General features: G+C 39.0%; 1 protein-coding gene across 3 annotated transcripts in view; it reads left to right on the top strand.

Annotated features, from left to right (window-relative positions):
• Positions 1-13,851, top strand: part of PTCHD4 (patched domain containing 4) — a 206,938-nt gene continuing 193,087 nt past the window's right edge. Inside the window, exons 1-2 of one of the 3 annotated variants that reach the window (XM_055136099.1) lie at positions 1-137; positions 454-1,039. In XM_055136099.1, the coding sequence (XP_054992074.1) occupies positions 491-1,039 (549 nt within the window). In that variant the 5' untranslated portion in view covers positions 1-137; positions 454-490. Of the gene's footprint in view, positions 138-436; positions 1,040-13,851 lie in introns of those variants that run through there. The other 2 variants (XM_004605845.2, XM_055136098.1) reach the window with 2 other exon arrangements.

Genomic DNA, 13,851 nt, shown 5'->3' with positions numbered 1-13,851 from the left:
GCCTCCTGGGGCACATGTGGACTTCTTGCACCGGCGGGGCACATGGTCCCGAACCCCGGCCAGGGGGAACGCTGGGCACGCAGCCGCCTCCTGCAGCGCGGGATGCAGGGCTAGAGCCGGGCGGCGCAGCTCGCGCGGTGAGAGGGGCGCGGGGAGCGGCGGGGCTCGGGCAGGCCGGGTCGTGGGGGCTGGGCCGGGCCGGGGGGGGTCCCCGCAGCGCCCCACGCGCGCCGCGACGCCCGCCCGCCCTGCTGCAACTTGCTGCAGTGTTTGAAAGAGTCCTCGGAGCGCGGGGAGGTGGGGCCGGGGAAAGACCCGGCGGAGCGCGGCGGGGCGGGCTGGGGGGGGGGGGCACGGGGGGGCGGGCCTGGGAAAGGGGGGGCGGGGATTGTGGGTGGGGAGCGGGAGAAGGGGCTAGCCCGGCGCTTACACCTGTCACATGTGCTTTTTAAGACGGCCCGGAGCGCCTGCGAGCTGGATCGGGTGGAGGATGCTGCGGCAGGTGCTTCGCAGAGGGCTCCAGTCGTTCTGCCACAGGCTGGGCTTGTGCGTGAGCCGGCACCCGGTCTTTTTCCTCACCGTGCCCGCAGTCCTGACCATCACCTTCGGCCTCAGCGCGCTCAACCGCTTCCAGCCCGAGGGCGACCTGGAGCGCCTGGTCGCTCCCAGCCACAGCCTGGCCAAGATCGAGCGCAGCCTGGCTAGCAGCCTTTTCCCCTTGGACCAGTCCAAAAGCCAGCTCTATTCGGACTTACACACCCCTGGGAGGTATGGCAGGGTGATCCTCCTCGCCCCACCCGGGGACAATATTTTGCTCCAGGCGGAGGGGATCCTGCAGACCCACCGTGCCGTGCTGGAAATGAAGGTGAACCACAAGGGCTATAATTATACTTTTTCCCATCTGTGTGTGTTGAGAAATCAGGATAAGAAATGCGTGCTGGATGATATTATTTCAGTGCTAGAGGATCTCAGGCAGGCTGCCGTCTCCAATAAGACAACAGCCAGGGTGCAAGTGAGGTATCCCAACACTAAATTAAAGGTATGCTCCTCCTGCATGCTACTGCCAATTAAAGAGGCAGCACTTCATTTCTTGCCCTAAACAAGCAAAGAAAATGCAGAGGTCTCATCCTTCAGACTCAGAAGCGGATGCTTCTTTCATTTGGGGGGTGGTGGGGGGAGAGGGGCGACTACGCGAAGAAAACAGACCATGAATGGTGCGACTAGATATTCAGAAATTCAAAGCCAAACCAAACAAAATGCCAAAAAATGAAAATGAAAAAAAAAGTTGCTTTTGAGACCCTGCAATTACATCTTTGTTCAGGGTTAATAAATCAGTGAATGGAAGGGGGAGGGGGAATCCTGAACAATTTGGGGAATTTCTTTTCATAAGGGGCTCGATGTATTTCTTATTACTGATTACACCTCCACCTGGTGCCATCTCCACTGTTCTCATCTTCAGTCTGGCTTCATTTTTGACATGTAGGAACTTTGTGTTTGAGTGCCCCATGCGTGTATGTGCCTGAGCGGCGGGTATGGCTGTAGTAGGGATTCCAGGAATTGTGTGTATGCATGTTTGGAGAGCAAAAGAAGCAGTAGTGTTCTACATGGGAAAATGGGAGATGCAACTAGCTCATTGACGGCCCTTTAGTGAATCTGGCTGTTTTCATTCCACACACTAACACTCCCACAAATCAAAGCAAGATTATAATATCCCAAGAGCAAAGCAAACATGAGCAAAATCTTGCTCCACTGTGAGCAAATTTGCAAAGGATGTTTCTTTTGGCAGTACCTCACATGTGCTGTTTCAAATCTTAATTCAAATGTTGTTGCTCAAAGGAGATTTTGAAACTCATTCTACACTGTCAGGGTTGAGCTGCTGTGGGCAATGAGGCATGAAGTCTCCAGGTGACTGAAGTTTCAGGGACAAACGTGACTTTCCAAAAGAGTCATTGCACCATTTGTATGCTCGACCCTGTGCATGCCCAAACATGTACAACCAAAAAGTCCCTATACAGGTGTTTCCCAAGAAAAAAAAGCAATATTTTTTTCTCATGTGTATGAGAATGTGTGTGCACATGTGTGTGCATGTGCTTCATGGAGATAATGGACTCCGGGGGATCCCAGTTTTCATAAGTGTTTCCCCTAGTAGAGAACTCTAGAAATGTTTCTATTTGATATATCGGCATCTTTATGCAATTTAAATGAACTTCCTCAGGCTTTCTGAGAGAAAAAAGATTCATTTTCCTGAACTGAAGGATTTAATGCATTGGGAAATTTAAGATCCCTTAGGAAACCTCATAACCTGGCTCCATTTAACATGTTCATATTTCAGTATATTCAGAGGCTGACACGGTTTTAGCTTTACAAAGCTGAACAGCCCCTGAAGGCTTAGTGAAACTAGACAGATGATGCATCAGCTTGAAGTCTAGGTAAAGGCTTGTTGGATTCACACTTACTGAAGGGAACATGAAGACTGTATGAAGTTGGGAAGCATGCTTTTGTTTTTTAAAAGCCGTTGCCAGCAACATTATTACTTGCTAAAGAGAAAGGAATGTGGTGGTGAGGTGATCTTCCCAGTTTATTGACTTCAGTTGAATTCTTTTATTTGCCAGTTATACAAACACCACGTGTAAGTAAAGATTTGCTTCTCTGTCATTATTTAAATTTTACTTTGCTTTTCCCAATGAGACAAGTTTGCAGTTTGGTCACAATCAGTATTAGCTGTGCTCCTTACTTTCTTTATTTGGTAGTATTCTCCAGATGGAAGTACTTCTTGTCCATCCAGCCACTGTGAACATTTTGTCAGGGCAACATCATTAGGACATTTCCCCTGCAACCTCCTGAGGTATTTATTCCATTCATTTTATAATCAGTCTGTGCATTGATGACTTTCTAGGTGCTCTTCTAGGTACTTAAGAATTTGGGTTATGAAAAGCAAGGTCTTCCTTTCTTGAAGCTTTAGAATAGTATCTGTCAGTGTCCTCACACATCTGGAGGCAAACCTATGTTCATCACTGAGCCATACTAGCCCAATTATCTATCTTCTGCCTGAATTTTCTGGATATTTCTTTCATTGATTTCTACTTCATTGGAGCCATAAAAAGACCAAAGGCATTACATATTGACTCTATTTTATAAAGTCATTAATATATTGCATTCTAATTCCAGAGTGTCTACATATATGGACTTGACTCTCTTTCACAGCATCAGTAGAAAGTTTTTAAGCTACATTTAGGTATTTTGGTCCTTTCTGAATCTTCTAAGTAGTGGACTATCTCAAGCATCCAGCAGTAATCTTACCCATCTTGATGAAATACAAATTATCATTTTTAGTGTACTTTGCAGATTTAGAATCTTTCAAAGGGTTTCAAAAAACTTCCAGGTTAATATTTCCCTCATACAGAGCTAAATGAGATGGTCTTTGCAGGTTATTTGGCAACGCTTTTAATGTATGACAGTGATTCTCAAAGAGTGAGTTTATGATGTCAATGCATACTAATGTCCAACTCTTCCTGGTGTGTGAGATTGAAGCAAAGAAATTTTAAGTACATTCTTTGGCTTCTGATTAATTTTGTTTTCTTCAATCATTCTTCACCTCTCTTTCAAACTCTGGCCAATGTGGAAAATTTTAGTGCTGGAAGATGCTCTTGATGGGCAGGGAATTGGGAGTTGAAGAAAGAATACAAAATAAATAGCCTTGAGCGGATAAAGTGAATAGGATTTGGCAATATCCTGGCTTGAAAGAAGTGATAGGTGAGTTCTAGAGGATAATCTGAATTTGTATAAGCACTGATAGAACGGATGAAGCACTCAAAAACCTTATGACAAGTTGAAGGGTGTCTTCCAAATATTATTGAGACACCCAAGTAGCTCTGAGCACAGAATGATTTAGAACTTTAGATAAATATGATTAGCAAGGTATTAAAAAAAGGCAAACTGCTTAGAATACTATAGGAGTAATGAGATATGCAAAAGATACACGGAAAAGATGTCAAAGTCTGGAATTTCTACACCCATATAGTATTGACTCTATAATTGCACCTATCTTTATCATCGTTACATTAACATATCCTGATTTGGCATAAACTATGCAGTGTCATATTATATTTCTCTTTACTATTCATGTTCTTATACCCACGCCTCATCTCGCTCTACAAAGTCATGTATTATCCTGTTGACTATTTAATATATTTGTGCTACAATGTTATAGTATTTTTATCACCTTTTCAACCTATATGGCAAGCATATATTTTAAAGATATTCATTGAATTCTTCAAATTTTTGCATAATGTTTTGTGAGCTCACAATTTAGGAACTATTTTCTCACCTATTGAAACATAGATATCTGTTAATTTTTTTCAATGTAACAAGATTGAATTTTTAATCCAAGTATGTAATATTGTTGAAATTAGAATCTACTGAAAATAAAACTGCTCTGAATTCTGAGAACCAAATTCCAAGTAATAGTTATAGACTATATTCTCCTGTTTCCAAGATAGACCATCATAAATCCCCTTTTCCATTTGTCTACTTGAAAGTAAGAGTTCCCATATGTTCCAGTTTCTTTATTTTGATCATAGTAAATGTCATTGGTAAATAGGAAGCAGATAACATGGCTGGAAAGATAGTGAAAGGTAAAGCAGCTTGCCTTGTACACAGTTGAATCCAGATTGATCCCAAGCACTGCATATGGTCCCCTGAGCACCGCCAGAAGTGATCCCTGAGCACTGAGCCAGGACTAAATCCTGAGCACCACCAAATATGGCTACAAGCAGGAAGAAAAAGGAAAAGATGATAAATGTGGTTCATGACAAATGGATAAAAGTAATTAAGCAGATTTTATTCTACAGCTTGTTCTTTTGAATAAATTACCTTAATATGTACCTATGAACAGATAATTTTAAGTGACGGCATTGAATTTAGGAAATGTTACATACAAAGACTTTCCTGATTCTTAACAACAGATATTGTTTCTTTGGGTTTATTTCCTGCATTTGGACAATGTTGCCAAATTGATATTTAACTTCCTATTTCAGTGGAAGGGCAACTAAGTCAACGTAGAAAGTGCAAACTGGCATAAATTTTTTACTTCCAAGAGATATATACTCCACCTGCTTTCCCTAATTTAACCTAAAATTTCATAAGATATTCTTGCCAGGATATTCTATGACATTTTGAATTATGCTTATTTTCATGGTTCTGTCTCTTAATAGTAGGAAACACTGTGACTCTATTGAATGTTCAGTTTGTGTTGAAGTAGCAATGGTGTTTTACAGACTCAGCATTATACATGTATGTGTTAGGGAATATATTTATTACCATTTTATAGGAATCAAAACTAATGTCAAGGATATTAAATGACTTCTGTGAGGTCCTAACAGTAGTACATGTTGTTGTACTTTTCCTCATGTGCATCTTCTATGTATTTTGTTATATTTCTGTCTAAGGATTTCATCTGGGACTTGGTAATATAAAATATACTATGTTTTTACTTTCAAGCTCCATTTATGTAATGCTGATATATGAAAACCTATTGACTTATCTATATTAATTTTGTTATCCTATAAGCTTGCTATTATAGGAATTTATATCACAATTAAAATGCTATAAGTTTGTTTTTCTTAAAAAAAAGCAGTACTATATTTGGATCTTGGATTTAAATCCAGGTCTGTTAGTGAAGTTCACATTTTACCCATAGTATTCTATAGGCCCAACACATTCTGTACCATTGTCTATTACAAAATTTCCCTAATAATTAATAACTATGAGAGGACGGAGGTCATAATTTTCAAGATATCTGAGATTCACATTAAAAGTCCTCTACACATTTTTCACATCTGTTTTCTCATTCCCAGTATAAAGTAAAGTGAATTTTTTCCTACACTATAAGGAATGAAACTTTCCATTTAGGCCTATTCCTGCCGCCTGCCTACATTGGAACCTATCATATAGAATTTAGAATATTCTTCCATGACATGATATCACCTTTAATTCCATTTCTTCTCAACTTAGGACACAACTGTAGTGAAGCTCCAGAATCTACTAATTGGAAGATAGAACTGGAAAAATCTGTGGTGCGTCACAAGTGTCTGAGCCAAGGGCTTCTGTGCCAGAGATCTTTCCATCTAATTTTTTTTTTCTTTTTGGGTCACAGCCAGCGATACTCAGGGGTTACTCCTGGCTTTGCACACAGGAATTACTCCTGGTGGTGTTTGAGGGACCATATGGGATGCCAGGGATTGAACCCTGGTCAGCTGCGTGCAAGTAAATGTTTGGAGAATATTTTGCAATTTAACTCACTTCTTATTACACCACATTTGTGCCTCACTGTTTTTCATTATTTCAGTGTTGAGTAGCATATGCCCAGGCCAATTCCCGTTGTAACCAAACAATTCTATAATCTCAACATAAGCATCTTAAATGAAGAAATCTAGAAATTCCCTGGTTCTGGGTCTGTATAGTATTAGAACAGAAAGCAAGTCTAGTGCATCCCTAACTAAAATCACTAGGGCCGCCCTCCCCAGGTAGGGATCATGGGAGTGACTCATGTCTCTTATCTGTTTCTGCCACAGTGCTAATGAACAGGGTGACTTTAGTAAGAGCCCTGATACCCAGAAATATCTAGGTGATTTTTTTTACACCCTCAAGCTTCATTGTAAGTTATCAATTTATTTTTTTTTGTCTTCTAAGAGCTAGCTCCACAAAGTGGCATCAGGAAGAAAACATTGATGAGATATAAAGGTATAATATAATGGGAACTAAATTGAGAAGTATTCAGGAGATCTGAAGCTTAACTCCAGTTCTTTAAATTTTAGTTGTGTAGCAATAGAAAAGTCCTATCAGCAACTGGCCTTCAGATTCATCTATAAAATGAGAACCCGTCTGGGGTTCCAGGATTCTTGTTAACTAGTGAAGTTCTAGGAGTTTTCTGTAACTTCCTCTGTGTAGTAGATATGTGTCATTACAGTGAATTGGGGAATATTCTAGATTAAGTTCTCTCTAGAGTAAAATAGATTACTTAGTGAGACTTGAACTATATTGCTGAACAGTGTCAGTTAAAGTTTTCTAAGTAATTGTACTTGTAGTTTACTTGCTACCCTATTGCTTATTCATCAAAAATTTTAGAAAACATAGGTGGGCAAAACATGTGTTTGATACCAAGATTTAGGTCTTTGACTTCAACAAAGATCAACCTCAAATGAAATTGAATTGGGCCAGAGCAATAGTACAGCGGGTAGGGCGTTTGCCTTGCACGTGGACGACCCGGGTTCGATTCCCAGCATCTCAGATGATCCCCTAAGCAGCACCAGGAGTAATTCCTCAGTGCAGAGCCAGAAGTAACCCCCAAGTATCACTAGGTGTACCCAAAAAGCCAAATGAAATTGAATTATTAAGTACTAGTGTGTCTTTCCACTTTGAAAATTCATGGATTAAGGGAATATTTAAAAACAAAAAACAGGAATTTTTCTTTCTCCATTCATCTTCTCCTTTTCATTTTGACCCTCAACTAATCTGATAATAATTCATTCATTATTTCAGGACTGCTAATACCTTACAAGTAGAGAGAAATCAGACAAACATAAATCATGTAGTTGTAGAAGAAATGAATGAAACACCTCACCCTACCCCATATCACTTTCTTGCTTTATCGCCACTTTAAATAATAATTAAATCAACAGTTTTTCCTTCATCTTTTCTCTATGAAACATAATTGTAGCTATCACAAGATACTACGCTGTCCTTGACAAAATATACTAGGTTTGGAGAATATTTCGCAATTTAACTCATTTGTTATTTTCCACCGTATTTGTGCCTCACTGTTTTTCATTATTTCAGAGTTGAGTAGCATATGCCCAGACCAATTCCAGTTGTAAGCAAACAATTTATAATCTCGACATATGCATCTTAAAATGAAGAAATCTGGAAAATTCCGTGGTTCTAGATCTGCATAACAGTGTTAGAACAGAAAGCAAGTCTAGTGCATCCCTAACTAAAATCACTAGGGCCCCACTCCCCAGGTATGGATCATGGGAGTGACTCATATCTCTTATCTGTTTCTGCCAAAGTGCTAATGAACAAGGTGACGTTAGTAAAAGCTCTGATACCCAGGAAATCTAGGCAATGCCTTTTACACTCTCAAGCTGCATTGTAAGCTATCAATTTAATTTTTTTTTGTCTTCTAAGAGCTAGCTCCACAAAGTGTCCATGGGCCAGCTATACCTGGAAGCTTGTTAGAAATGAAAACTCTCCAGATTCCTCCACATACCTGACTGCATGAGCAGAATCTGCATTTTAGCAAGCTCTCCAGGTGGTTCTCATCCACTTGAAAGTTTGAGAAGCTCAGATCTAAGACATAAGACTGGCATCATTCATATTCCCTGCTTGAGTAGAAAGTGATAGGTGTCCATTCAGATCAAAACACCATAAGACTGAGCCATTTAGCCTGTAACCTTGTCTTTTTGAAGTGACATGAAGACACTGAAGAAATCCAGAGACAATTATCAAGCAGCTCTTGCACGTTGAGGTCCCTGTCATGACACCTGATTATGCTTACGACTGATTACTGGCGTTCAATATTTTCCCAAAATGTTGAAATTAAATCTAACCATTTCTTTGAGACAAATAATAATCAGCAGCATTTTTTGTCAAGTCCCTTTGCAGTTATTTCTCAATAGTAGCAACATTAAGCCTTAGTTAGCCAAATTATGTTAATATTATCTGAGAACACAAGGTATAGGAACTATACATAGGAGCAAGATTACTTGGGGGAAAATGAAACTAAATTACAGTGTAGTATATTTTTAAAGTGTTATTGTACACCATACTTTCCTCAGACATTATTATTATGGCAAAGGCATTCACTGAAATCAAGGCCCATTCTCTATCATTTAGAGGAATTCAGGGCCTCTGAAAGGTACCTGATGAGCAGCTTGCAAAATGAATGGACTGTTTAGTTATAGGATTTGTGTTAAAACAGACAATGTTTTTCCTCCAGAGCCACCATTCCAACATGGAAAGTCCCCACCTGGGCTACTCTAACTTCCCTCAGCTCTGTCAAAGATGCAAAGCAGAGGAAAGGTACTGGGTTCTGGGAAGCAGAATCAAGTGTGAGTGGTTCTCACAGTAACAGGAGGTCCTGAAAGCTACTCCAGGTATTTGTGACATGTGGAGATTTGACTGGATATTTAGGTTTTGTTTCTCAAAGTTTTCTCTTCCCTTTAACCAAAGGCAATGGCGCTTAACCATTGCCTTTGGATACACATAGGAAGAGAATGTTATGAAGGGAGAGAATGCCAAGCCCTGATTGTCACTGCAGGCCATGCTAATGAGGATAAGACCACTAGGGAGATGGTGATATACAGTACAGGATCTCTGTATTCTAAAAGTATACATAGAAAGTAATCAGTATGAGCTTATATTAATGTGTGAATGATTTTTTAAATTAGAACTTTGAGATTCATGAAAGAATTACTGTGGTTAAAATAAAATTTTAACCTCCAAAGGGCTGAAGCGGTAGCACAGTGGGTAGGGCATTTGCCTTGCATGCGGCCAACCCGGGTTCGATTCCTCCGTCCCTCTCAGAGAGCCCAGTAAGCACCGAGAGTATCCTGCCCACATGGCAGAACCTGGCAAACTACCCGTGGCGTATTCAATATGCCAAAAACCGTAACAACAAGTCTCATGGTGGAGACATTACTGGTGCTTCCTCAAGCAAATTGATGAACAATGGGGTGACAGTGATACAGTGAAAATAAAATTTAAAATAGAAGTGCAAAAAAATCTTTAGATTCAAAACCCATTCATATACATATTCATTTGGATAACACTCTAAGTTCTGCTGTGCCAGGCATTGTAGAAGACGCTGGGATAGAGTAAGAAGCAAAACAGCTGTGATGTTGCCTTCTTACAGCTTGAGCCTAGTTAAGAAAAGAGAAAAATCATATACATAGAAATTTATAATTATAAGTTATGGAGCCAAAAATACATGGTGCAGTGAAAATAGAATGCTAAGTCTTAGGCATTAGGTTTTCTTGAAGAGGTGACATTGAGCTGAAAGCCAAAGGTAAAAATGGGTTACACACAAACATGAGCTTGATGGTGGAATCAAGAGCAGGAACTGGGAGGACTAGTGTCTTCATGAAATTGAACAAAAGTCACTCAGGAGACCAATGATAGTGGCTAGAGTGTAAGGGCTATGTTAAGGATTTCTTGTGAATAGACAATTCAGATCACATCGTGGTCTATGTATCTAAACTCTCCAGTTTGTGTCTTTGCTTTGTCCATTAGCTCTATGACTTTGTAACGTGCTTTAATCATTTTGTAGCTCAGTTTCTTTGTCAGAGTCATTATCTCTTAACACTGACTTTTGAATGAATTCATGATACCTGAAAGTAGCACTTCTCAATCTATAGTTGTCCCCTGGGTATCTTGTTTAAAATGTGGATTTTTGTTTTTGTTGTTATGTGGGATAAGAATTTGCATTTCAGGCAAGCTTCCAATTGATACTAATGCCACTGGTCCATGAATCTATGAATCAAACTCTGAGAAGAAAGGGTATAAAGCAACTGATTTATTGTAAATTTTAAAATTTAAATTGATTCATTGTAAATTCCTTTTCATTTTTTGGCTTTTAATTGAGGCATCTTAGTTTCAAATATTATTGAGGCTATTATTTTATAGCTGCAGAGCTGCTACACCAAACCCTTAACCAATGTTACAAGAGTCTCATGATACATTGCAAATTTTTAACAAATATTAGCAGCTTGATTCCTTGAGCACTAGTAAAGCCCTTACCCCAAAGTAGTGAATCGATTTTTTAAAATGTACTTATGACTAGGTAAAAAATACATATCCTTTTTGTTTCAACTCTCAGGGCTGAAAATCTTTATGGTAGCCATCATTATTTTCTTTATGAAGTGGGCTGTGAGGGACAGCAGATCTCTCTGCTTTCTGCACTAAAGAGCTTAAGCTGTCTGCAGGGTCATCAATCTGAATGCTACCTTTCTTTGATAAAGCCAGCAGATTAGGAGAGTGTGGGACCTTGATTTCGGTGTTAAGTGGGTTTAGAGGTCTCACTCAGGTTGCATTTTTTTGGGTTGTTGCTATTCTCAATAAAGCCAACCTTAACCACTTCCTCTCCTCTTCTGTGACATTCTGATATACCTCTCTGATGGTTCTACAATTCTCACTGAATCATTCCTCTTTTATTCCCACCTTTATTATTACTCCCATAAAGCAATCTTTTTCATGATTTCGCCAAACTCTCACTGGTGCTAAACATCTGTTTCCTTCTGTATCTCTAACTTTCCAGTCTCTTTTCTGTCATTTACTCAGAATCTCAGTCACTCATGATGATCTTTTCCTACACAGGCACAGTAACACCTAGTAAGCCATCAGTCCCTGATAATTCTTTACCAGAAATTCTTGAAGTATAGTTTTTGGACTACACCTGGCAGAATGTTAAGAAAAAATGGAGAGTCTCAGATCTTAATCTAGATCTACTAAAACTGGGGATGGAGAACCAATAAGCTCTCTAGATCTATGACTTTCACATTATACCTATAAACTTGCACCATACCACAAAACAGAGGTTGGAAATTACTCTTAGTTAAATGGGAAGAATGTAGTGAAATGGGAAGCAAACACTTCTGCAGATTAGTGCCAATCTGCAGACCAGTAACTGGAAATGACTTTTCTGGATGATTCTGAAATATGTTGATGTGTGAGAACTTGTGTTCAGTAGTGGTTCACTGTTTCTTTTCCGTTTGGTTTTTGTACCAGACCCAGTAGTGCTTGCTTCCTCAGGGGACTTTATGTGGTTCCAGGAGCAAACCTGGGTCAGCTGTGTACAAAGTAAATCCCTGATTTGCTGCACTATCTCTCAGGACTCAGTGGTTCACTAGCTTGACTAGTGTCAAGATTTCCAGAATCTGAATTAGTTGGTGTGGAATTGTATGGGTTGGGATTTTTTAAACTTCTCTGTTGATTATAATGGATTACCAAGGTTGAAGCCCAAGGTCTCTTTTCCCATTTTTTAAGTGCATTTCTCTCTATTTCAGTGTCACTGCCTTGAGACTTCATCACATTGTACTTATTTCATTTATATGATGATCTCATCTCTTTGATGTAATTTCTCACTCTTGGAACTAGCCTAGGTAAAGAGTCATATGAGTCTATTATTATTTTTCATCTCCTGAAATCTTGCAAAAATCACCATTTACCTTAAAAGGAAATTATGAACTCTTGACCATTTGGAAATTGGTCATTTGGAACTTTCTTTGGACAGGCCCTACACCTGTAGTATTGGGTTGCAGTGTTTCATAGGCTATAACCAGCCTCCAAGGCAAGCCTGCTCTGACCTTCTCTCCTTACCTTCATATTGTTCCTTGCCTGAAATTTATTTTATATGGGTCAGACCCACCCTATCTCTTAAAAATGGAGATTTCAAGGTGATCTTTCCATAAAATGTCTATAACTTGTATCCAAAGGAAGAAATCACTTCCATATACCTTATAGATAGTTCAAAGATGATTCCCTTTATTTCAGTATATCAGACTGAAATAAAGGAAATCACCTTTGAGATTTTGTATGTATATATGTATGTGTGTATATATATATGTATATATATATATATAATACATTTGCTACAAGTCTTTGTTTAAATCTTACTGCACTTGCTTAATTAACTAATTGAACTCAATGAACAAAGAGCTGGTAACCTTCAATACATAAAATGGTTGGCCTGGATATAACTAGGCAAAAAGGAGTTTTGTGAAACAAGCCCTTGAGTACCACTGAAAAGGTATAGGGAGAACAACCATTATCTGTCGGCCTGACATTGTAAAGCCGTGCTTAAACTCCAAGGAGAACTGGCTAGAGAATGTTACCTAAGGTTGTATTCATGAGTGATCTCCTGGAGTACAGGAAGAACAAGCAGTAATACTGATTTTTTTTTGGAACTAAAAACCACTGTAAACAACACTTTTCCCATTTATGTAACAGCTCATATATGTAACAGCTCAGAAGCGACCATAAGGAACATCACGTTTTGGGGGTTGCTATGGCTCAGCAAATCAAGTTACAAGATTTAGCATATAAAACACAGGACACTCAGTTAAATCCAGATTCAGATACTCAAAGTTAAGTTTTAGTACAGATATACCCTAAATATTGCTGATATGAAATTCAAATTTAACTGTGTCTCTCTATTTAATGGACAATCTAATGGAAGGGGAAACCAAAGCATAGACTTCGGGGGTCCCAGACTAGTATCAGTTCTCACTATTAGCAGCTTTCAAGCAGAGAGGGGATGAGAAGAAAACCAAGCAAGGTTCTGTTGGGTAAAATAAAGCTATTTTTAGGATTTAGAAATGCATGGATGCAACTTTTTAGAGGCCAAAGATCTTGTGTCTTATTTAAGTAGTGATGAAAGCCACTGAAACTTAAGTTCCTCCTAATGGGACCTCATTTATGAGCTCTGACCTTAGGAAACCCAACTATTATGATTTGAATAGTTTCAGGTATTTATTTGCTAGTAAAATGAAAATTGAATGAATAAATGGAAATTTTCCAAAGACTACAGATAAGGATTCCATTTGGCTTTTGTTTTATATTTTGACTATAAAATGTCTTCTGTGTTTTATTTCAACTTTTAAAATATGAAAAATATGTATATACAAAACAAAAATAGCTAAAAGTATTAAATTATAAGAAAAATAAATCCCGGAGACGTAATAAATAGCCTGTTGACTAGAGTGAATTTCAACAGTACATTTGTAATTGAAATTCACTACAAGAAGGATATTAACTAATAGTTTTGTTGGATCATTGTACTTAGCAATGTATTTGTAT

This window comes from Sorex araneus, chromosome 4, assembly GCF_027595985.1.
Source record: "Sorex araneus isolate mSorAra2 chromosome 4, mSorAra2.pri, whole genome shotgun sequence".
Classification (NCBI taxonomy): domain Eukaryota; kingdom Metazoa; phylum Chordata; class Mammalia; order Eulipotyphla; family Soricidae; genus Sorex; species Sorex araneus.
The sequence above is the reverse complement of the archived record's forward strand: the minus strand, read 5'-3'. Positions and strand labels throughout refer to the sequence as shown.